This window comes from Lutra lutra, chromosome 6 (genome assembly GCF_902655055.1).
Source record: "Lutra lutra chromosome 6, mLutLut1.2, whole genome shotgun sequence".
Taxonomy (NCBI): domain Eukaryota; kingdom Metazoa; phylum Chordata; class Mammalia; order Carnivora; family Mustelidae; genus Lutra; species Lutra lutra.
Window position 1 is genome coordinate 33,493,353 of NC_062283.1, and position 26,655 is coordinate 33,520,007.

General features: G+C 42.2%; 1 protein-coding gene across 1 annotated transcript in view; it reads right to left on the minus strand.

Annotated features, from left to right (window-relative positions):
• Positions 1–26,421, minus strand: part of NUDT3 (nudix hydrolase 3) — a 118,152-nt gene extending 91,731 nt beyond the window's left edge. Inside the window, exon 1 of the mRNA XM_047735169.1 lies at positions 26,078–26,421. Within this exon, the coding sequence (XP_047591125.1) occupies positions 26,078–26,176 (99 nt within the window). The 5' untranslated portion in view covers positions 26,177–26,421. The remainder of the gene's footprint in view (positions 1–26,077) is intronic.
• Positions 26,422–26,655: the final 234 nt, after the last annotated feature.

The following is a 26,655-nucleotide window of genomic DNA, read 5'->3' on the forward strand; positions in this document are numbered from 1 at the left end:
AGGATAACTGTCAGTCCACCATACAGTGCGAACTCTGCAGCGCAGGCTGTCATCTTCCTGCACTCAACCAAGGCAATTACCATTCTCAAAAAACTCCTGCATCGTTAATCCAGGATGCAAAAGAAACATGTTAAGGGCACTAAAACCCAACCTACAGCAACGTAAGACTTGTGACATGCAGGGAGAGAAAGGTGACAGCTGATCCGCCTGACCCATTCCGAAGGGACATGCGAAGAGTAAGAGGTGTCCATAAATCCTGGAGCTGGCCACACTGCAACAAAATCTCTCCACGTCACAGTGAGAAAACGGCCAGTCACCCATGTGTTGTCTTTTCAAACATACACACAAAATAACACCAGTTTACAGCTTCATTTGCAAATACAAAAACTGTGACCATATACTATTACATGCTAAGGATCCCAAGCCAAGAAAGAATTGCAAAAGTATGAACGATGAAGGGCTGGTTTTTATTTCGTTTTGTTGCTTCTCCTAAAGTTAACTGTTTACAGGCTTTCATTATATACTTTAATAATGAAAATGAATCTGGGTTTCAGACAGAAGAGTAACTATTAAGCAATACACTTTCAAATGTGTAATAAATCACTCTGATTAGGCAAAGTCCTTAAACAGTTCAAGGAATGGATGACTTGACAAAAATGTGATCTATGGGATCTGCTTTTCCTTCACTAGAAAGCAACTGGCCACTGATTTTACAGCTCTATATTGTGTATCAAAGTTCAAAAACACGTTTTATGTAACTCATGGCTGTTGTTTTCACTAGTGCTATTAGCATATAAAACAGACTTGATGTAATCAACTGTTTTTGCCCTTCCGCTTTCCAGTTGATAAAGTTTTCCTACACCTTTGTATATTATTTACAAGAATTGTAAAGTATAATATGACCATTAAAACAAGGATAACTTTAAGGTACAACTTGACTGCAAAAGTTAAACCTTTTGAACACAAATAAAATACCATACACTAATCAGCTAGTACGTTTAAAAAAATATTCCTTGGGAAAAAAAATATTCCTTGATATGAAAGGTAAGATATAAGAGACTTAAATAAACTCAAAGAAATGTAAGTATATCTCATTTAGTGAGAATATGCAGCCAAAATAGAAGCTCTGTAACAGTTAGTTCTAGAATTCACTTACGATAATCAGATGTGAAATTCACATATTGCCTATTTCTTGTTATAGCCCAGACTGCCCTTCTGTGGCTTCTTTGCCATTCCACATTACCCTTAATTACCTCACCCTCACTCTTTTTTGTTTTGCTGAGAATATTGACTCAATCTAAAAAGAATATCCACATTTCCATGTCTACATCTACTTACTACCTGCATCCATGCCCATAAACCCTGCCTCTTCTTCCAGTCCTACAGAGGCACTCTCTGTGGCTCCCAGTGACAATCAATCCCTCCATCTGTGTGCAGGATCTTCTCTCCATCCTTCTTAAAGACACTGCTCCAGCAATTCGCCTCCTCTCTCTTCTGCATCATAACATTTTACCTCTTTACCAGATTAGATCATTCCCATCAGCACAAAACATGCTGTACTTCTCCCTTCTTAAGAAGAGATAAAACAAAACCCTCTCTTGACTCCATATCCCCTCCTTTTATCTATTAAAATTTTCAGTAAAATTGTCTGTACCTACAAATATATATTCTTCTTTTCCCACTCAGTCCTGAACCCACTGCAAACAGAATTTCTCCCCCTTATCAAAGTCACCCATCACCTTCTTATTGCTGCATCTAATGGTCAACTGAGTCTTCATCCACGTGACCCATCAGTAGCCCCTTGTCATGGTACAGTCACTCTGTGTTGAATCAACCTTTCCTTGGCTTCCAGGACACACATCTTCTGACTTTCTTGCTCCCTTGCTTGCTACTCTTGGCTTACCTCCTCCGCCTCTAAATCATGCAGTGTTGCAGAGCTTAGTCCTCAAGGTGTCTTCTCTTCTATACCTACTCATTCTCTTTGTGATTCTGTCCAGGATTGTGGCTTAAAATACCAATGATAGGCTGACAATTTCCAAATTTATACCTCCAGCCCATTCCTCTCCCCTGAACGCCATTTTCTATATATAGCTGGTCTTTCCCCTGTTCCCAACCTGCTCCTTCAGTACTTTTCTTCATCACAGAGAAATGGCAGCTCTACCCTTCCAGTTACTCTGGTCAAAACCAGTAAGGCCACCCTTGACCTGACTCACATCTTACACTAGACCAATCAACAAAACCTACCTGCATGTATTACCTAATTTTGACCTCCTATCACTTCCACTGCCACCATTACAAAGACCCTCACTAAGTGAGGCTGTATCTTATAAAGTTCCTAACACAGTGCCTGGCACAAGAAGCACTTGACTAATAACAATGCCCTTTCTCCACCAATGTTTCACGTCAAGCTACAGTCAGAATCACTTAGAAACAGCAGTTCTCAAAGATTCCTGGGGGAACCACAGGCCCCTAAGGGGCCAAAACTATTTTCATATTAATATTATGATGTTACCTGCCCTTTCTACTCCTATTCTCTCCTGTGTGTACAGTGGAGTTTTCCAGAGGCTACGTGGCAGGTTAACGATGCCATCACTCCAATCGTTAATGGAATGTGTGCTTGTATAGTCTTGTTTTATCTAGAATTTTCTAAGATAACAACAGCTTTAGAGTACAAATATGTTTTTCAGAGACTAATTCAGTTTGATCTCCATTCTGTGCTCTTACCAGCTATTATCATTTACACCTTCTATAAATTGCCGTAACCCGAATATTGCCCTACATATCATTAATTATGAATTCTGAAGCTTTGCTTATGCCTCCACAAAAACATGAGCAGTACATTTTGTGGTCTTGTTTTACAATGTACTTTTCAAATTTTCATATTTTTCTAAATTTTTAAACTGTCTCTAAAACTGTTACTTTAACATTTCATGACTTCAACAATATTTTATTCTCCAATAAAAGAAAACGTGTAACTTTTTTATATTTAAGGATGGATCATTTCTTTAAAAAGGAAAGATCAGAAGATTTGATTTCTCAACCCACAGTTGCACCATCCAGGTCTATAAAGATGCTGAAAATGATGAAACTGACCACATCAGTGAGCTGTCGGATTCATGAAAGGGAGGAGTCTACTCCAAGGAAACTGGGTAAAACCGTAAATAAGAAACAAAAATATGATGGCAGCCACCTTACCCTTAGCTTTATGGATGTTAATAATTTACCTTATTATGTCTTATGCAACAAGGTATTTGCTCAAACTCACAACCCTGAGTTCAAGAGTCTCATGATCTACTTACTGAGTGAGCCACACAGGTGTCCCAACAAGGTATTTTCTTTCTTGAGCTTCATTTTTTTTTTTTTTTAATTTCCTTAAGTAATCTCTACACCCAACATGGGGCTTGAATTCAAGACCCTGAGATCAAGAGTCATGTGCTCTACTGACTTAGCCAGCCAGATGCCCCTCCAGTAAGAAAGTATCTTCTAATATTATTATTGAGGTATCATTCTGAGACTAATCATTCACAGTTAAAAAAAAAAAAAAATTGAATATTTTATATACCATGATCAAGTGGGATTTATTCCAGAGATGTGAAGATAATTCAACATTCACATATCAAGGCAATACACTACACATTAACAAAATAAAAAATAAGAATCATATAATCATCTCAATAGATATAGAAAAAGGAACTTAACAAAATTAAACATCAATTCATAATAAAAACTCTCAACAGAGTGGGTAAAACGAGAATGTACCTCAACATAATAAAGGCCATATATGAAAAGCCCACAGTTAACACCATACTCAAAGGTGAAAAACTGAAAGCTATTCCTCCAAAATTAGGAACAGAACAAAGATGTCCACTCTTGACACTTTTATTCAACACAGTACTGGAAGTCCTAGCCAAAGCACCAAGGCAAGAAAAAGAAATAAAAAGCATCCAAGTTGGAAAGGAAAAAGTAAAACCTGCACTATTTGCAGATAACATGATCTTATATATAAGAAAACCTTAAAGATTCCACCAAAGTTAGAATTAATAAAGCTGAAGTTGCAGGACACAAACCCATATACAAAAGTATCACTTGCATTTCTATACTCCAACAATGAACTATCAGAAAAAGAAATTAAGAAAAAAATTCCATGTCCAATTGCATCAAAAAGAATAAAATACCTAGGAATAAATTTAACCAAAGAGGTGAAAGATATGTACACTGAAAATTTTAAGACATGCATGAAAGAAACTGAAGACATAAATAAATGGATAGTTATTCCATGCTCATGGATAGAAGAATTAATATTGTTAAAATGCTCCATACTACACAATGCAATGTATGAATTCAATGCATTCCCTTCCAATATTCCAAATGACATTTTTCACAAAAATAAAACAACACTCCTAAAATTTCCATGGAACCACAAAAGACTCTGAATAGCCAGAGCAATCTTAGGAAGAATAAATCATGCTTCCAATCCCAAACTGTATTACCAAGCCATAGTAATCGAAACAGAATGGCACTGGCATCACAACAGATACATAGACCAATAGGACAGAACAGAGGGTTCAGAAATGAACCCATGCATTTATGGTCAGTTAATTTATGACAAAGGAGTCAAAAACCTGTTAACAGGGAAAGGACAGTCTCTTCAATAAATGGTGCTGGAAAGGGGCTCCTGGGTGGCTCAGTGGGTTAAAGTCTCTGCCTTCAGCTCAGGTCAGGATTCCAGGGTCCTGGGATTGAGCCCTGTGTCAGGCTTCTTGCTCAGTGGGGAACCTGCTTCTCCCTCTCCTACTGCCTCTGCATCCCCTGCTTATATGCTCTCTCTCTTTCAAATAAATAAAAAAATCTAAAAAAAAAAAAAAAATTGGCAGAAGAACCAAAGAAACATTTTTTCAAAGATGGCATACAAATGACCAACAGGTACATGCAAAGATTCTCAACATCATTAATTGTCAGAGAAATGCAAATCAAAACCACAATGAGATATCACCTCATAACTGTCAGAATGGCTATCATTAAAATGACAAGAGATCAGAAGTGTTGGATGTGTAAAAAATGGAACCTGTGTACACTGCTGCTGAGAATGTAAATTGGTTCAGACACTACGGAAAACAATATAGAGCTTTCTCAAAAAATTAAAAATCGGGGACGCCTGGGTGGCTCAGTTGGTTAGGCGGCTGCCTTCGGCTCAGGTCATGATCCCAGCGTCCTGGGATCGAGTCCCACATCGGGCTCCTTGCTCGGCGGGGAGCCTGCTTCTCCCTCTGCCTCTGCCTGCCACTCTGTCTGCCTGTGCTCATGCTCGCTCCCTCTCTCTCTCTCTAACAAATAAATAAATAAAATCTTTAAAAAAAAAAATTAAAAATCGAACTATCATATGATCTAGCAATCCTACTTCTAGGTATATATCCCAAGGAAACAAAATCACTATCTCAAAGAGGTATCTGCATGTCCATGTTCACTGCAGCATTGTTTACAACAGCCAATATGTGGGAACAACCTAAGTGTCCATCAGACGGATGAATGGATAAAGAAAATGTGACATACACACAGAGGAATATTATTCAGCCAAAGAAAAGGGAAACTCTGCCACTTGCGACAACATGCATGGACCCTGAAGTCACTGTACTCTGTTAAATAAGTCAAAAACAAATACTATATGATCTCGCTTACATGTAGAACCTAAAAAAACCAGGCTGGCAGAAACAGAGAACAGATAGGTGGGGGCTGGCAGAGGTGGGTGTGGGAAGGTGAACAAAGTCAAAAGCTACAAACTTTCAGTTACAAGATAAGTAAGTTCTGGGGACATAAAATACAGCATGGTGACTATAGTTGACAATACTCTATTGAATAGTTATTTGAAAGTCGCTAAGAAAATAAATCTTCAAAGTCCTCAACACCAGGAAAAAAAAAAAAGATTTGTAACTATGTCACAACGAAGAAACCAGACAGATTTCACCATAACCAACCAACCAAGGTTAACATCAACAGTAATAAGATACACTGACATGATATACCTTTTGATATGATGCACTGACGCATCACTTCTATGACACTATTGCCAAAAATGCATGACCTCAATCTAATCATGAAAAACCATGAGACCCAAATTAAGGAACATTCTACTAAATAATTCACTACACATTCTGTGTGAGACTCGATTTTCTTCAGATACTTCAAAACAACATATCAAAAGACACAGAATCTGTACTAAATAGCACATAAGAACTCAGCTATCAATTATCTAAGGATATTTGGAGATTTGTAAATTTAGGAGATTTGTAAATCTAGGAGATTTGTAAAAAGTGTAAAATACCGCCACTCTTTTCACTAAATCTCATACTTGCTTCTTATTAATGAGCACTGGAAGAAGAGGATAGTAAATGGTTAAGATGGTTGGGGGTCATATTTTTTTTAAAATGTGTACTTCACGAGACCAGAGAAAGATAAAACAATAATTACCGTTGTTGCCAATATTACCTTCTTATGTGATTTAACAACGTCATTTACAACAACAGGAACATTTAAGTAAATGCTTTCACCCACTCAATGGGCACATAGCCCTTAAAATGTTTATGCTGAGTTCAGATTAGGAAAAAAAAAAGTTTATGTGAAAAACCAGTTTATAAAATTGTATTTAGGGGCGCCTGGGTGGCTCAGTGGGTTAAGCCGCTGCCTTCGGCTCAGGTCATGATCCCAGGTCCTGGGTTCGAGCCCCACATCGGGCTTTCTGCTCAGCGGGGAGCCTGCTTCCTCCTCTCCCTCTGTCTGCCTCTCTGCCTACTTGTGATTTCTCTCTGTCAAATAAATAAATAAAATCTTTAAAAATAAATAAATAAATAAATAAAAATAAAATTGTATTTAAATCACTCACAATGTTGTAAAAACTAAAAGCTATAATGAACAAAGAATTTCCTCCATATGTTCGGGAAGAAATGATTTGGAGAAATTTATCCTCCCAACAATTGGGACACTGCTGTGCATGAAGCACCATGCAGGCACCAGGAAAGGTGAACTAAGTAAGCAGGGGAGACACATTAGAACTCTGGTAACTTACAATCCAGCAGGCTCAAAAGAGGGGATGTTTTCCAAATTCACTACAGTGAGCATGAAAGAGCTTTACAATGGAAGGAAGACTAATAAAACTGCCTTCAGAAATAAGTCTCTGGCATTCAAACTCTGCCCAAAATATCCATGTTTCTGATAAATTCGGCTTTCTTCCCACGACACACATGTGCTGGCTCTGGGATGCGTGATCAGCTGCAGCCAACAGTGACAGTAAGCAAAAGATGCTGCTAAAGTCAGTATAGATTATCCTTCTATAATTGTAACATTCCACCTGCTTTGTTTTGTTTTGTTTTCAATGCTGGTGTTGGGAATCAACTTTAGAAATGTATTTTTTATTCAAATTTCTTCCTTTCCACTTATTAACTCCTTCTTGTGGATCTGTCAGAGGAAAGAAAAATTGTGTTCTTTTCTACACAATTTTTTTTTTTTTACAAAAAATTGTCTTCTTTTTTTTTTTTTTAAAGAATTTTTTATTTATTTATTTGACAGAGAGAGATCACAAGCAGGCAGAGAGACAGGCAGAGAGAGAGGAGGAAGCAGGCTCCCTGCTGAGCAGAGAGCCCGATGCGGGGCTCGATCCCAGGACCCTGAGATCATGACCTGAGCCGAAGGCAGCGGCTTAACCCACTGAGCCACCCAGGCGCCCCTAAAAAATTGTGTTCTTTTCCTGGGTAAGCACTATTTTACCAGAAATAGCACAGGAGACAGATGTGAACACCTCTTTGGTTTCAGTATCCTTACATCACTGAAATGGCTGGATAGATTTTGTCTAAAGTTACTTCCAGGTTTACAAATTTCAAGATTCTATAACCTCAGGTCTTACCTCCCTCCATAAAGCCCTTTCAAAGTACACTCACACTGCCCCATTTACTGCATTTAAATCCTTTTTAAAGTTTACTCCATTAAATTCTCTTTCCCACTTCCTATGTTTTTAGATCCTATACCACACTCAAGTCTTTCTTTATGCAGTTGTAGGCCATTATGATTAGGATCTGATGTGATTTTTTAAAAAAAGATTTTATTTATTTATTTGACAGAGAGAGAGAGAGAGAGCGGGAGCAGGAACACAAGCTCGGGGAGTGGGAGAGGGAGAAGCAGGCTTCCAGCCTAGCAGGGAGCAGGATCTGGGGCTCAATCCTAGGACCCTGGGATCCTGACTAAGGCAGATACCTAGTGACTGAGCCACCCAGGCACCTCTGATTTTTTTTAAGGTCTGTATAATTTTTACTAAGGTAGTGGCAGCAAACTTCTACTCACCCTTTCAATACCCAGATTTTTTTTTAAGATTTTATTTATTTATTTGCCAGAGAGAGAGAGAGAGAGAGAGAGAGAATGAGCACAGGCAGACAGAGTGGCAGGCAGAGGCAGAGGGAGAAGCAGGCTCCCTGCCAAGCAAGGAGCCTGATGTGGGACTCGATCCAAGACGCTGGAATCATGACCTGAGCCAAAGGCAGCAGCTCAACCTACTGAGCCACCCAGGCGTCCCTCAATACCCAGATCTACTCCTTTCTCCCTATATCCAACATTCCGATTCAGCATTAGTCACTCCGTTCCCTAAGCATTCTGGACGGGGTTCTGTACAACACTTCTCTCACCGCACTGCAATTATTTGTCGACTACTGGGATTCCTTCAGTGGTTCCTGTCTTAGCAACAGTGGCTAACAACTCTTGGGTATTCAATAGGTACCTGGGAAGGACTTTATCTTCCTTCATTCGAGTTTCACAGAATTGCACAAATTAGGTGCCATTTCCTCCCACTTTACAGATGAAAAAAACTGACTCTTGGTCAATTTCCTACTCCTCTAGCCTTATGTAATGCTCCTGAATCAGTCCCCAAACTTGAAACATTTCTGGTTTCCTTTCCTCTCTCCAGCTCCTACATGCAAAGGGACAGGGAAATATAGAAAATGTACACACTATAAATTCTACCCTCTCCTGAAGATGGAGTTTAAGTTTCCAGAGTTCTAAAACAGTCTTTCCTGGGACACCTGGGTGGCTTAGTCATTAAACGTCTGCCTTCAGCTCAGGTCATGTTCCTAGGGTCCTGGGATCGAGCCCCACTCCCCGCAGAGCAGGGAGCCTGCTTCTCCCTCTCCCACTCCCCCTACTTGTGTTCCCTCTCTTGCTGTCTCTCTCTGCCAAATAAGTAAGTAAAATCTTCCAAAAAAAAGAAAAGAAAAGAAAAGAAAAGAAAATGGGGGGGGGCGGAGCACTAAAGAGCTGGCTCAGTCCATGGAGCATGCAACCCTTGATCGCAGGGTCGTGAGTTCAAGCCCCATGCTGGCGCAGAGATTACTTAAAAATTTTTTAAAAACACATTTTTTATCTGGTCCTTGACATCCATGCGGTTTAAAATATTTAAAAATTCACGCATTCTCAAATATTCTTTAGGACAATTCTAACAAGAGAAACTACAAGCATCGAGGGTAGAGAGGGAAGACGATGCTTACCAGCATGTCATAAAAATACCAGCGTTCAGGCCAGTGTTAGTTACACTTGCTCTAATTTGACTGGATTATTCTTTGGCCTTTGGATCAATTTTACAAACTCTAGCAAGAAGAAATTTTTACCATAAAAAAAGGAAAAATGTTAAAGCCTCCATCAGGAATAAAATGAAAAAGCTCTCCCAGGGAAAAAAACACAGGTGCCTGTGTGGCTCAGTCAGTTAAGCATGTGCCTTCAGCTCAGGTCATGATCTCAGGGTCCTGGGATCGAGCCCCAACTTAGGGAGCCTGCTTCTCCCTCTTTCTCTGCCCCTCCCCCCCACCCATGCTCATGCTCTCTCACTGGCTCTCTTATCTCAAATAAATAAATAAATACATACATACATACATACATACATATATACAATCTTTAACTAAAGAAAAAGAAATTAATAAAAACTTAGACTCGGAACATACACATTTCTTCTGGTACACTGCATTAGTGAGGTTGTTACCTTAAAAACTACAGAGGAGTGCATCAGACAGGGTTCTTGGGTTGAAAGAAACGGGAACCAAGTCTGGCCATCTGTAGCCAAAGGGAATGTACTGAAAGAAACAGCAAAGGCTCAGAATACTAGAGTGGCAGGGACTAAAATGCCAGGCTTGGAAGATGGGCCCACACCATGGCACACCAGGGCTGGCAGCAAAAGCCTGGATCTAAAGCATAAACATCTGGCAGCACACAGCCACTGGCCTTCCCCTGCTCCCCCCCCTTGCCCACCCAGCCTCCTCAGGACGGGCACTGAGCCACCGACTATGGAGCCGGAGTCCTACAGCCACACAGACACACAAGAGAAGGGATTTGGCACACTGGCCCGTTCTTGGGATGGCAGAGTGGGCCCATACTCCTCTCCAAAGGATGATTTCTCCAAAAAAGAAAAGAATGCTCTGAGGAAAGAGGAGCTGACCAGAGACCCTAGAAATAATAAGCACTTAGCCCTCTTCTCAAAGACAGGCACCCTCTTGCAAAGTCACTCACAGGATGACTTTACATTCTATTCTCTGATTTTCTGCCAGAAAAATCAATCGTTTAGTACACTCTACATCCCTGCACCAAGGCCCACAAACTCTTCTCCAAAGGCTCTAATGGGCATGCTACTGCCTCGGCTGCCTTTGGCATCTTTGCCCAGTCTGACCACAGCAGACCCTCCCGCAAGTCCCCTGATCAAGTCCTTCCTACCAAGTCCTTCCCAGACACACACCTTATTAAACCAAAGAATTCATCTCCCCACTTTTTTCTCCCACAGCACTGTATTTCTAGTTTAAAAACTTAATTTTTATCATAAAATCAAGCTATGGGGATTATTTTAAAATTCAAGGTGTTAAAATAAATCAGTTTTCTTTTATGCTTTAAAGTATTTTCTTAGGCATGCCATAAAGTACAAATTTTTAATTGTACAAAGTATTAATATCATGAAATAAAAAGAAAGTTCAATTTTGAAGGATTTTCCTGGTTCCAGGGTCAGCTCCAAGGTTCCAAACTGGTAGGATTCTCTGTTGAGCTTCTTATTTTCAAGTCCTTGGGGATGAGAAGTGTCTTTATTCCTCTCCCAGACACTGGTTGGATTGGACCCTCTTAATTTCTCTTTCTCCAAGTACAGATTTGGGACAGAGAGGGGGGAGGCAGGCTAAGGACAAGAGCTTTCTTTATCCAGAGAAAGGCTTCTCTTTCTCTTTTCTCTGTCAGGCTTGGACATTTGCCTAAATGATGGTAGGTGCTCCATAAATGACGATCTGAGGAAAGGAGAAGGAAAGATGGTGGACCGCTTAACAGCGCCAAGCTCTTACGAACAGGGCCCACCATCACCAATTACTCTGCCCTGTCTGGTACCTCTCCTAACATTAAAACGGTCATAAAAGATGAAACCAGAGACCCACTTAAGTATTCTGTTTTAAGACCTTCTACTTCAGGGGTGCCTCGGTGGCTCAGTGGGTTGGGCCTCTGCCTTCGGCTCGGGTCATGATCTCAGGGTCCTGGGATTGAGTCTCGCATCAGGCTCTCTGCTCAGCGGGGAGCCTGCTTCCCTCTCTCTCTCTCTCTGCCTGCCTCTCCGTCTACCTGTGATCTCTCTCTGTCAAATAAATAAATAAAATCTTTTAAAAAAAAAAGACCTTCTACTTCAAATACCACATTGTATGGCAACTGCTGGTTTGTCATCTGTCTCCACTGCCAGACTGTAAGCAACGTGAAAGCCGGGGCTGTTCCATCTACTGGAAGGCAGCACAGCACCCACTGCTCAAGAAGCACAAACTGATATAACTAACAAATGCAAACTGGGGCTCACAGATTCCCATAACCTTCTTCCCACCACAGCTCACTACAAGCCCTCTTGCAATGAAGTCAGAAATTGCCTTTTTCTTAGCTTTATATTTACAAAGCCAACACCAAATGTTAAGTTGTGCCAGGCACTGGACTAAGCATTCTATACATTAAGTGATTTCACATAGTCTTCCAGCAATACAATGAAATAGGGGGGCATAATACTTACTTGTATTATTGTTACAAGTAAGAAAATGAGGGGAAGAGATGTAATTTGCTCAGGATCACCAGACTAGTGAGTGTAAGAGCCGGGCTCCACCCCAGCTGTGCCTGACTCCAGGACCTAAGCTCTCAGACACTATGGACAAACTCAAACACCACTCTAACGGGCCTGGGCAGGGGGCACAAGTGTGAGAAATCAGTCAGAATCTTCTGACACTGACTTGTCATATGTCCAAAGGGAAGAGGCAAGAATATTTTCATCTCCACAAAGAAATGCACTCTCCCTAATTTTCTTGAAATTTACAAGGGTACGAGAAATACTTGACCTTTCTCTTCACTCTACCTTCAAAAGGCAATAACACCTCAGCCACCAGAATAAATGTTAGCTGTCACTGGGCCTCGATATCAAGGGGACCCCAGGGAGTGGTAAGGACTGTGGCCCACTGAAGAGAGGTGGGCAGTCCAAAGAGTGGCCACTACTCAGCTGTGGCCACAGTTATAATATAAGAAAGTCTGGCCCAGATCTTCTGATTTTTCAAAAGAAACCTAGAGACCAGCTTCCTTATTTAAAAATTTTCAAATTAAAATGTTGGCAACTAATTTTTAAAAACTGTTTAATCATCCTGCATCCCAAACACAGCCATGAACCATCAGCATGTGGTTCTCAAAACACTTCAGGGCAAACAGGCTTCCAAAGGCCTCTGGCATTCTGTGAGGTCACCTACCTGGCCCAATGTCCTGCACCTGGAATCTTCTCTGTCAGCTACCCAAATCTAACCAAGACATCTAGATGTGGCCCTACACGCTTCATAAAACTGTCCCTGACACTCCAGCTCATCTTCACAGACTCCTCCAAATTCCCAGAAACACTCCTCTCCATCACTTCTTTAATTAGCTTACATTTTACATTCTACACGCATCCTGCCAACAGCTCACAGCTCCTCAGGAGCTCACATTCTGTTCTACACATCTTAACCTCCTCAGTTTGGAGTGTTCTTTATAAATACAACTACTTTTGTAATTAAAAAAAATCCTTTGGAAAAAAAAAATTAACTCATGGTCTGACAGGATGACCCCAAGCTATGTCCTCTCAAAACAGCTGCTGAATCTTTGAAAATACCATAGGAATATAATTATTACACACAAAAACTCTCTGGATTGCTTTTCTAATTCATTTTACCAATAAAATCTAAAAGTTTCATCTTATTATTATTAAAGCCAGTCTACCCAAGCTGTAAAAACAATCGGTGCCGCAGTGAGAGGTGTAAAAGCCCCAAGTCAGGGCTCAGCACAGCTACTAGTAAACGATGACTGAACAGAGGTCTAACAACCAAGTTATTTCTGCAAAGAGGAAGAAAATGAAACATTAAATAATTAAAGTTCCAGTTACTGGAAATATATTAATTCAAGCTACTCACACACACACGAAGCGTTCTACAAAAGTGCCTATATTCTCTTAAAGAAGTTTTCTAGGATTTTTTTTTTTAAAGACTTTATTTATTTATTTGACAAAGAGAGAGATCACAAATAGGCAGAGAGGCAGGCAGAGAGAGAGGGGGAAGCAGGACGCGGGGCTCCATCCCAAGACCCTGAGATCATGACCTGAGCCAAAGGCAGAGGCTTAACCCACTGAGCCACCCAGGCACCCAATTTTCTAGGATTTCTGAATATTCAAAGAAAAAAAAAAAAAAAACACTATCCTTCCTCCATTTTTTTTCTTTGTAATCTCTATGCCCCTGCACCCAACGTGGGGCTCAAACTCACAACCCCGAGATCAAGAATAGTATGCTCTACTGACTCAGCCAGCCAGGCGCCCCTCCAGACAGTTCTTCACAAGGACTTTACTGTTCTATGAACAAAGAGATCAGCTAAGTGTATACAAAGAAAGTCTATTTAAGGGATCATTTCTTTTTTATGTTAATAATGGTCTTGTCTTCTCTATAAATTTGTTTCTACTTGTTTTAGATTTTTTAATGTTTTTGTAATAATTTTCTTTACATGGAGTAGAAATTCACTCTCTTTATCTCCTTTTGGAAATGCCACAAAATACACAGATGTAAAATCACGTTTTATGATAATCAAGTTATTAAGCCCTTTCGAAATAGTTGCTGAATCTTTGAAAATACCATAGAAATATAATCTCGAAAAAGTTAAGAACACGTCATCAAAATCTAATGATATTGGCTAACTGAACATAATAAAACATAAATAAGTAAAACATAATAAATAAATAAAGCATAATAAAAATATGAAAATTAAAAACCAAAAAAACCTCAAATACTTATTAAAAGAATCGTGATGTTGGGGGGAGAAAAAAAGTTAAAAAGTGTCCTAAACTGAGAATATTTTAAAGTATATTTGAACAAAGCACACAAAAGGCATGATCTTACCTGCCTGGGATACATAACCAGATTTGTACACAGTCCACTTCTCATTAACTGTGCTAAGAAAGCAGCAGCAGCACACATGGTATGAACAATAAAATGTCAAAATCAGAAAAAAGAAACCCACTCATGTTTGCTTTGCAAATACTTTTGGTGCTTGCATTTGAATATGGCTATATCATTCTAGTAATTCTTTTGTATTTCAGAAATAAGGAGGCTGCACTGTGATGATCTTCTTCAGTTAAGTTTCCCATTCCCAGCTCTGCGTTGGCAGTTTGGGGGACTGGTGCGAAGAGATAGAAAAGAAGGTTAAGGAACAGTTTGTGAGAAGGAAAAATCCCTGTTTTCTTCCTTCTTGAAAAGAGAAAAACCCAGTTCTTCCCCACTCTGTTTCTTTCCTGAGAGTCACCTTCACTAGTCACAAAGCATACTTCACTTTTGATACTTCTGGTCACAAAATGTGTGGAGTTCCCCTACAACACGCAGGTCTATGCAACACCAGCTGGGTGTCCTACAATTAACTTGATTCAGGCACTGTGTCTGGGTGGCATCTCTCTACCCAGAGATAGCATCAGATCCTGCACACTAAGAGCTCAGTCCCACAAGTCTGCCACAACCCTTTCCAATGCCAGTCACAAGCCCCCATTATCACCAATGCTTCTGACCAACTGGCTACAGATGAGAGGTCCCAACAGCCCCCTCCAGCCAGAGTGGCTCACAGAACTTAGAGAAACACTTCCTATGTTTACCAGTTTCTTAAAGAATGTGGTAAAGGATACAGATGAACAGCCAGATGAAGAGATACATGGGGCAAGGGGCTTCTGGCCCCCACGGAGGTGGGATGTGGATGTGATTCACACCCTCCTGGTGTGAATATGTTCACCAACCTGGAAATTCTCCAAATCCTGTACTATCGGGAATTTTAGGGAGGCTTCATCACCCACACATGATGGATCACTAACTCCATTCTCAACACTTCTCCCTTCTCAAGGCAATGGGGGCAGGGCTGAAAATTCCAAGTTTCTAATCATGGCTTGCTTGGTCTTTTTAATGACTGGCCTTCATCCAGGAGCCATCCAGGATCCCACTCAGAGTTGCCTCATTAGAACAAAAGACACTCCTATCACCCAGAAAATTACAAGGGTTTTAGGAGCTGGTTCAGGAATAGAGGACAAAGACCACTATTAGAATAAGAGATGTTCTTATCACTCAGGACATCACAAGAGTATTAGGATCTCTGTGCCAGGAACCAGGGGACAAAGACCAATACATGCCTTCTATTATCTCCCAGTCTCTCAGGAAGAGCTGAAAAGCCACAATTTCACTCAGAACTCTACCTACTCCCCATTCCACCGCTGGGGTCAAAAGCATATGGCTAAAGAAAACAGCTTCCTACCAGTACTAGGAAGGTTCTGCGGTTTAAAGGGTCAACTCTGAGTAGTCTAAACAATGAGAGTTTAGAAATCAGCAAGCCCAGTCTGACCCAGACAACTGCGAAGCTGCTTTTCAGGGGCTTGAAGGCCAGTTAGACAAGCAGCTTCCACATCACACACTTTCCTGATACACACAGCCCACTGCCAACACTAATTCCATACACGCACGCACGCATGCGCGCACGCGCGCGCGCGCACACACACACACACACACACACCCCTCGACTCCCAGCATTTCCCCCATTCTAAAAGGATCCCTGGCAGTTAAGGTAACCAACTGCCAGTAAAACTAGTAAGTGCTGAAAAACCACAGGCACTCAAGTGGCCTGGGTTCAAATATATTTCTAGGAAAAACTAGCAAACCTTTATTTTATTAAACAAAAATACCCCCCAATCTTTTATTTGCAATGCACCTCTGTATTATCTTTTATAAGCTAACTATCTGACTCTTTGTACCTTTTGAATTTTGTACTGTGTTCGTGTATTACCTATTCAAAGTAGGCTGACTAAATTACCCTAAGAAAGTGTAAAGAAACTTAAAGGTCTTTGCTTTGGGTCCTTTCAGACTCATCTCTTAAAAAGATTCCAAAACAGTACTTTCATCTCCACTTGGACATTTCTTTTTTTTTTTTTTTAAAGATTTTATTTATTTATTTGACAGAGAGAGATCACAAGCAGGCAGAGAGGCAGGCAGAGAGAGAGGAGGAAGCAGGCTCCCCGCTGAGCAGAGAGCCCGATGCGGGGCTCGATCCCAGGACCCTGAGATCATGACCCGAGCCGAAGGCAGCGGCCCAACCCACTGAGCCACCCAGGCACCCCTCCACTTGGACATTTCTTAAATCCAACTTTTTCTAATCAACTGACACCATCACGTCTACTCCTCACATAGTGGTTTCATGGGATGTTACTGGTTTGTTTGCAGGGTTGCTATAACTGATGGAGGCAGGACAAAGTAAAAGAGAACCAGGAAAACTGGGAAAGTAACGAAACCCCACAGGAAATGGTGGCCCCCCCACCTCTCCAACATCTTCCACCACTCTCCTCCACTTGGCCTTCAGCCACTCTGGCCAGCTTCCTGCTTTTCCCCTTTGCCAAATTCATTCCCACTCAGGGCCTCCATATTACATGTTCTTCCCTCTGCCTCGCCGTTCAGAGACTACCTGACCCCAATCTGCCAACACCCCTACCACCACTTAGTTCCATTACACATCCATTTCCTGCCCAACACCACCACTGCCCAAAATCATGAACTTCACTAATATTTTTGCTCATTTACTATCTCTCTGCATCTGTTACCAGAAGCTTTACAGAAGCAAGAGCTTCCATTCTGCTTTGTTCACCACTGCATTCCAAGAACAGTGCCTGGCCCACAAGCAGGCCCCTGATAAAAGTTTGTACAATGAATGTGTAAACGAATGAATGACTTTAAGAATGAACATTCTGATCTGAGCTCAGGTCATGATCTCAGGATCATGAGCCCGGGGTAGGGCTCCACACTCATTGTGGAGTCTGCCTGGGATTCTCTCTCTCCCTCAACACCTCCCTCTGCTTGTGCTTGCAAGCATATGTGCTCTCTCTCTCTCAAAATACATAAAATCTTAAAAAAAAAAAAAAAGAAAAGAAAAAAAGAACCTTTTTCCCTACTGAAAGGCTTAGTAAATTAGGCAGTGAGGGTTTCAAGAAGGCTGGGAAAAAGACTGAACATTCTTTTTTTTTTTTTTTTTTTTAAGATTTTATTTATTTATTTATCAGAGAGAGAGAGGGAGAGAGAGAGCAAGCACGGGCAGACAGAATGGCAGGCAGAGGCAGAGGGAGAAGCAGGCTCCCCGATGAGCAAGGAGCCCGATGTGGGACTCGATCCCAGGACGCTGGGACCATGACCCGAGCCAAAGGCAGCTGCTTAACCAACTGAGCCACCCAGGCGTCCCAAGACTGAACATTCTTTTTTTTTTTTTTTTTTTTTTTAAAGACTGAACATTCTTGAGGAAACTTCATGTCACTTTAGGACAGAAATTCTCAAACTGGATTCATGGAAATCTTCCTGGGTATCGAGAGGATGTTACTCAGCAAGCTGACTTTGGGTGCATATATTTTTTACTAATTTTTAAAGTTTGGGGACTTTATTTCTAAATTCAATTCCTTATTCTTCTTTTATCCACATATTATCTTCTTTGCCTAGGTCAGTGCCCTTGTCTGTTTCATACATTAACCACTGTAAATCAAATGCTTCAAGACTCAACACTCAAAATTTTACATCATGTCTCTTTCACCCTGACCTAGATAAGAACAAAATGATGATGACAGAAAATGTTATGACCACCCTATCAACCTTCATTTGCAAAGTGATTACTCTACTACTAACTAAACTTTGGAATTCAGATTTGATATCCATTGCTGGCTATGAACCACTATCGACAAGTCATTAAAATAGTACCTGCTACTTGATTGTAGTTTGCTGACGTGTTTATTTCCTTACTAATAAAAGGTTCCAGGCTATCAGCAAAATGAAAATCCTTTTTCCTCAGGCACTCCATTATATCAACAGCCCAAAACAAATCTTGCAAGATGGCACAGACTCAAAAGTTAACACGTGAAAAAAATGCTAAGTGCCCTATCATAGGAAGATCAACTGAAATTCAGAAAAAATTAACAACCCATTACTCATACACTGCCATGGGGCTGCTATTTAACATTATCAGATACCCTGTTACTAAGACATTGGAAACAAGAGCTAGAAGACTTCCCTGACACATTTTTATCAAGCCCTTATTGGTAGACACTAGCATTCAGTGTATTTTGGGTATTTTTCAATTCCTCTACTAGACTGTAAGCTTCTTAAAAGCAGGGACAATGTGCGCATTCATTCATTCACACAGTCAACAAATCATATTGAGCATATACTATGTTCTAAGCACCAAGGATACAGGAGTACATAAAACAGACAAAAATCTCGAGCCTCATAAACTAGCTGCATTCTACTGAGAGGAAAGAGAAGCAAACAAATGAGTGCATAACATGTCTTGGTGGTCATATGCTGCCCAGAAAGAAGCCCAGGAGACACAGTGACAACTGACTGATGTTACTTTCTATAGCATTAAAGACCTATCTGATGAAGTGAAAACTAAGCCTTCAAAGACCTAAAGTAAGGGAGCAAGGCATGCAGATAATATGGGGGAGAAAGAGCACAGAGGCCAGGGAGGCTGCAAGAAAGGAATGACTAAGATGAAGAGTGGTAAGAGATGAGGTCAGAGCCACGGCAGGAGACCCAAACACCCAGAGCCTCAGAGGTCATGATTAAGATGTTGGATTCACAGAGACAGAATACCACTGGAACGGAGAAGTGACATGATCTGACATCTATGTTAGAAGAATCACCCCAGCAGCTGTGGCAGACAAGACTAGAGGAGCGAGGGCGGAAGCAGTTAGGAAGACCAGTAAGGAAGATTCAGCAGTAGTCCAGGCAACAGGCAACAATGGGTTAGGCTAGAAGAACATAGTAGAGGTTGATGGGAGAAGGTTAGGCAGGATCTGCTGTCAGATTAGATGTGGGTATGAGAAAGAGAGAAGTCAAGAATGGCTCCAAGGTTTCTAACCTGAGCAACTGGTAGCATGGAGATTTCCTTTACTGAAAGAGGCACAACTGTAGAAGCAGGTTTCTGCTGCTGTTTGGTTTTTGGTGGATGGAATCAAGAATTCAGTTTGGGTATTTTAAATCTGAGATCCAAATGGAAACACAGAGTAGACTGCAGGATATTCAAGTCTTGATTTCAGGAGAAAAATTAGGGCTAAAAATAGACAGTTGAAAGTAATCACTATAAATATGGTATTTGTTTTTTTAAGATTTTTAAGTATTTATTTATTTGAGAGAGAGTGAGGGAGAAAGAGAGCGCATGAGCAGGAGCAGAGGGAGAGGGAGAAGCAGACTCCCCACTGAGAGGGAGCCCCCATGCTGGGCTCCATCCCAAGGTCCTGGGATCATGACTTGGGCCAAAGGCAGACGCTCAACCAACTAATCCACCCAGGAGCCCCTAAATATGGTATTTAAAGGTGGGACCGGATAAGGTCACCTACCCTGTGGTGTGTGCTGGGGTGAGGGAGTAGTTCAAAGATTGTGTCCTTGTGCATTGCAATGAAAGTTTCAGGAAAATGAGAGGAATACAATACTAAGAAGGAATAACAAAAAGAAAGAAAAGAAAAGGAAAGAAAGGAAAAGAAAAGGAAAGAAAACGAACTAAAAAGATGTCCTAGAGGCAAGGTAAAGAAAGGAATGAGAGGAATGATAAGGTAACAAGGACTCAGAACCCGCCACTGGATTTGTTAACTTGTTATCTTGAAGACTGGCTCCAGCAGAATCATAGAAGAGTGCCCGACGGGAATGAATTCAAGAGAAATTGGAAGAGGGAAAGTGGACACAGTGAGTACAGAAAAATGTTTCTGTGAAAGGGAAGAGAGAAATGGGATAGTAGCTGGAGGGAACATGGGGCAAGGGAGCATTTCTTTCTTTTTTTTTTTTAATTTTACTTATTTGACAGAGATCCATAAGTAGGCAGAGAGAGAGGAAGGGAAGCAGGCTCCCTGCTGAGCAGAGAGCCCAATGCAAGGCTTGATCCCAGGATCCCAGGATCATGACCCAAGCCGAAGGCAGAGGCTTTAACCTACTGAGCCACCCAGGCACCCCGGGAGCATTATTTTTAAGATGGGAAATACTTCAGCCTGTTTGCCTTGGGAATGATAAAGTAGAGAAGGAAAGGCAATGAAGCAGGAAAAAGAGGGCACCCACAGGGAGTGGGCTGCTGGGGAGGCTAGAGGGGCTGGACAGAGATACACAGCAGGCAGACAGCTTGACTTTATGAGGGACCAACAGATTTATTTACCTGTGTGCTCCCAGGATCTTATACAGAGACTAGTCCATAATAGGGCTCTCAAAAAAATGAATAAACTAATGTATTCTTGAACAAGAGCTCTTCATTTTTGTACTAAGCAATGAAGAAAAACAGAGACTGCTTCACACAAAGTAGATATGCAACACCATCATTTACTGAGAAATGAAAATCACTCAAGAGCAAAAAAAGGTTAGGGTAAAGAATGGAAAAGAAGAATGGAGACTGCAGTATGATTTCAGACCAGAGTTCACATCTCAAGACATAGAAAAGGAGGTAATGGGAGAAATGCCTAAGTGACTAACCAGCATTATTAGGTAGGCACAACGGAAAGCACACATCCCCAGAAGCCTCCAGGAAAGACTGAGAGAAATGAGCATCAGAAACGTCCAATCAGATGACTGGATCACCATGACCTTACAGCAATGTAATAATACTGGACAATGACCAAGATATGTTACCAAAAAACTCCCCAACCAGCCTGGGATCTACTGGAAGCTCTTCGTCATGGTTATCACCTCTGGGATTGCCACCTGCACTTTTACTCCCCTCTCTAGAGCCCAGGGGATGGTGTGGTCTGCAGTGACGTCCTTCCACCTGCTCCTCAGGGACATTTTTACTGACAAACACTCAGGCCACCAGAGTCTCTGCCCACTGAGGATCTTCCATGTCAATCATCTCCCCACCCAACCTCGTGTGCTCAGGGAGCTGAAAAAACGAGAAGCAGCAGTCCCTTGCCAAGAGATGGAAAAGCTCAACAAGCCAACCTAAGACCCTTAAGGACAGTTTTGTCCTTTCTTTTTATTTATTTTTTTTTAAGATTTTATTTATTTCTCTGACAGACAGATATCACAAGTAGGCAGAGAGGCAGGCAGAGAGAGAGGAGGAAGCAGGCTCCCTGCTGAGCAGAGAGCCCGATGCGGGACTCGATCCCAGGACCCTGAGATCATGACCTGAGCCTAAGGCAGCGGCTTAACCCACTGAGCCACCCAGGCGCCCCTGTCCTTTCTTTTTAAAAGAAGTTTTAATACACGGGGAAATCTGAGAGGATCCTATCAGTACTCCATTTCTACCTTGAATAAAAACAGACCTTTTAGGCGCAGCTTTAATTTTCCTAAGCACGAAGCACTGTGAAACCAACTTGGTATACAGCCGGTGTCACTGGCCTTTCTAAAAGAGTATTTCACACTGCTAGACATTTCAGCCATCTAAAATGCCTGCCGCACTCCCCCACGCCACTCTGGGAGGCTACAAGAGTACAAGCAAGCCTGCCTCTAATATACTTCACTTCCTGTCATCACAGAGACTCCAAAAAAGAGGGACAAGGGAAAATCTCGAATGGAAGTGCTTTCGGGGAGCCGAAGTTGAATAATACGACAAAGATGAGTGTCATACTACCCAATCTAGAACAGTAAAATCTTACTCAAGAAACCAGTTTCAGCCTTCTACACTGTTTACGATAAAATGTTAACTAGAAGACACGGCAGATTAAAAATATAAGTATATATTTATTTGCTAATCCTTATTTGTTGGTCCAGGACCTTGTCTTGTGCATAGGTCTACTGGTGAACAGCAAGTTGTCTTTCATATACCACACCCATCATGCATGACCTATATTTTCCAGTTCAGAGGTTCTTTTTTTTTTTTTTTCTCTTTTTTTAAGATTTATTCATTTGGGATGCCTGGGTGGCTCAGTGGGTTAAGCCTCTGCCTTCAGCTCAGGTCACAATCCTAGGGTCCTGGGATTGAGCCCTGCATCGGGCTCTCTGCTCAGCGGGGGCCCTGCTTCCCTATCCCCCTCTGCCTCCTTGTGATCTCTCTCTTTCTCTGTCAAATAAATAAATAAAATCTTTTAAAAAAAGATTTATTCATTTTAGAGAGAGAAAGCACATTCGTGCACTTGGGCAAGGAGGGGGAGGCGCACAGAAAGAGGGAGGGAGAGAGACTGTCTAGCAGACTCCCTGCTGAATACATGGGGTTCAATCCCACAAACCCCAGATCATGACCTGAGCCTAAACCAAGAGTCAAAGGCTTAAATGAATGAGCCACCCATGTGCCCCTCCAATTCAGGTTTCTATAAAGAAAAACAAACACCTGAAAACACTCACGAAGAGATCTATGTGCAGAGTCCTTCCAGACTTTTAAGACTCCCTCTCCATCTTTTGTAGTTTATCCATACCATTACTGACTTGAAATTATCGAGTCATTCCAAAGCATTTAGGATACTTCTCATAAAACCGTTCTTTTTCAACTCAAATTTCACAGGCTTACATCATATTTAATTACACCACATAATTACAGTAACAAGTATGATGAACATAAAAACAGGAATAAAGACAACCAATTCTTTGTAAGCGTGCGATTGATCCGGAGGCCTCATGGTTGGGGGATATATGGAACCCAGTGGCTCACAGAGCAACAAGGGCATTCAGTGTACCATGCTGGTTTAAGTGGAGGTTGGGTAAGACACTGTCTACTGTATATCAATAGGTTCAAAGTATTGTAATAAACACCTTAGTTATCATGAATGTCCCAAACTTAAAGGTTTTAATTTATCAAAACGTCAGTAACAATTAGTAAAACTGTGAAGTGGGGGAATTTTCCTTTTGATTCTTGCTTACTAACAGGAAAAGCAGCCTGAGATTGAAGTAAAGGAAACGCATTCTCTTCATGCTATTGGGCCTGTTATTCTCTCTCCCTCTAGACTCTAAGCTCCCTCCCTACATACCTGTCTCCTTTGTAACAGTATCTCAATAAACTAACTCCATAACCTTGCCGAGTATGTTCATACATCCTAACCTCAGTAAGTATTTCAGCGATCACTGCTGGCATATAAATAAAATCTTCTGGGGCTGAAAAAACAGAATGTTAGGTTTAATTCCAGTCTATTATGTGCTAATGTTTTCCGTCTCTTTCTCTTTACATTGTATGTATGTTTCCTGACACTGGTAAATTCAATTTATTAACCAGGGTCCCTTTATACTTACATTACTATTGTATTCAAGCTAATAATATTCTGTAAACTATTCTATCTTGATTAAAGCCACTGGTTCCCATTACAAAATAAAATTGGGTTGAATATCCTATTGAGTTTGAATTTCACATTCCCACAATGTGTGGCAGCTAATACTTCCAGTTTCTGGCACTTCTATTGAGAACATAAAAGTTCTCCCGGAACTAACAAATTACTTCCCTTCTAACACAATTATGTAATCTGAATTGAACGGCACCCTAGAGATTATTTTGCGGTCCAAAATCCCTCCCAATTAAGGGATCCCATCGAAAAGTACTCAACTTTTTTGGACAAGAAGGGATGTTTACCTTTAAATCCCACATTATAGAAGGCTACACCCATAGTAGGCTCTTAACACATACTTGCTAACTGAACTGAATAAGTCTAAAATGGGTGCACCTCATTAATTTTCTTGTTCTTTCTGGGCTTTAGCTATAACATCCACTGAATCTGTAATTAAAAATTTGCATGAATCTTCTGCTCATTAACCAATGTTCAAAAAGAAATTCCGCAGAGGAAACTCCACAATCAGTCAAACGTTTTAACATTAAGGCTGTTAATGTCAGTACATGATAAAACTAAAAGAAAATGGAAAATCAAGTCTTAGTTTGCTTATGATCTATGAAAAGTTTCCAATTTATCCGAAATACTCACATGTTCTCAATTCCTAGTCTGATTTTTTTTTAACAAATGAAGTCTTGCATCATTCATACAACTAAATTATACACCCTCTACTTATAATTGGGGTGCTCACAGGCTTAACCACAGTACTGTAGTAAGACATGTTATTATGCTAATTAATTTTCCCTCCAGTTAAAACAGACTGTGATCCCATCTGATTTCCCATAATATGATATGATAATGAAGAGAACAAAGCCTCTGGAGCAGTAAACAGCACCAACAATTTTATTTTACTCAAGTATGTATTCCAAAACTACATAATTCACAGCATGGCCCTGCTAAGCACCCCAATACATCTGGTTTTGGGGGCTTTTACAATATATGACAGGACACAAAGTATACATTTCCAAATTCCCTTTCCTTCTGTTTTGCTGAAAGGAAACAGACACAGACACACACACACACACACACACACAGATTGCGTGCGCGCACGCGCACGCACACACACACACACACAGAGTCCCTCAATAGCACAATTACTGCTTTGCTAATTTTATTCAAGCAATAATTTAAAGTCCCACTTCCTCCTAAATATCTCTGGACAGCAACTCTTGGCAATCCATCTGCCTCTTTCATCACAGCTTCTTTTCATAACTAACGGGTCAAGTTCCTCTCCCCCCATTTCAACACGAGGCACTGTACTTGCAGCCCTGCCACGATAGCCCACTGCTGAATGCCAGAATATAGCATATTGAATTTCACTGTCCTTCATTGTTTCCAGTTTAACTGCCATTTTACCACCATGCACAGGAGAGAAACGCTTTCCCACAGGCATCTTATGAATTTCCAAAGCAGCTATTCTTTGTGGATTTACAAAAACGTTTGCCGTCTCTGAATTCCCTTTATCACCACAGAAACGGCTTTGGGAGGCTGAGATTTCTTTTTTAAGTACCCCATGCAAAAAGAAACTGATTCTAAGCATTTCTATTTCGCTAGCAAATTTAATCCTAAAGCCCTTACTGCAGGGCAATGTCAGGGCAAAGATCTAACATTGCTTTTGGCCTTCCCAATTAAAATGAAATATTTTCAGGTCATAAAGATTATCTTATCAAATGTCCTTTCTTCTCAGCTACACCAGAAGGCTACCCAGAGCACTGTAAAATAAACAATTGGCTTTGGCGTTCGTACAACGCCCTAAATCTGCCTAAACCGCCCCCTCCTTAGGCTTACGGACACATAATCCCTCGGCAACCCCCAAACCTGCCAGTGAAGTGGACTATTTCTCTGGCACAAAGGGCCGGCCTGCGCCTCGTGCACGGCGGCCTCTGCACACATGTGCGGGCTGACAAGTGCGGAGCTGCCCTTCCTGGATCCGAAGCTGGAGGCCTGGCCCGAAAGCCACACACACTTCCCCACCCACCGCCTTCTCTCGGCGGCCACTGTCCCCTATGACAGGCGGTCGGCTCTGAAGCTCTCCCGGCCTGAACCGTGCCATGCGGCCACGCTCGGACCCGCTTTCCCTCCGCCCATCGTCCTTTTTCCTTCCTACTCTTCTTTGCCTCAAGAAATTCCGTCGGAACTTCATCGGGCCGAGACGAGCGGCCCTGCCTGACCCCGGCACACCCTCCCCCAGCGGCCGCGCCCCCCGCGCCTCGGCCCGAGGCGACCGCCGACTCCGGCGACCCCCGGCCCGCCCGACCGGAGCCTCACCTCCTCCTCGCTCTCGCTGCGGAAACACAGGCACGCGGCCCGCTTCTTGTACCCGTCTCCGTCATAGGTGCGAGTCTGGTTCGACTTGAGCTTCATCATCCTCCGGGCCCGGGTGGGGGTGCGGTGCGGGTCGCGGGAGTGGAGGGTGGGGAGCCCGCTCCGGACGGCGGCGCGCGCGCGCGTCCCCGGCTCGGCCAAGGGAAGCAGGGAGGGAGAGCCGCTTCTCCGCTACACGGCTCGGCCGCTGGCCCGCCACGGCTGCTTCATTCCCCCCGGCCCAGGCCCCGCGCCGCCGCCACCGTCACGGCTGCCGTCGCCGCTGCCGCCACGGCCGCCGCCCCCTCTGCCACCGCCACCCCCGACGACGACCGCGCCGCCATCTTGGGCGCGCTGCGTCAGCGGCGTAAAGCCGCGCGGGCCTGCGGGACGGCCGCGCGCTCGTAGCGCAGGCCGCGTCCGGGAATCGCACCCTCCCAGTCCGCGCGGCGTAAACGAGCGTCCGGAATGAAAGGGCCGTGCGAATGGAGGCGGCCGCAACGCCAGGAGCGTAGGGGTGGGAAAGGTGGGGCGCGCGCGGA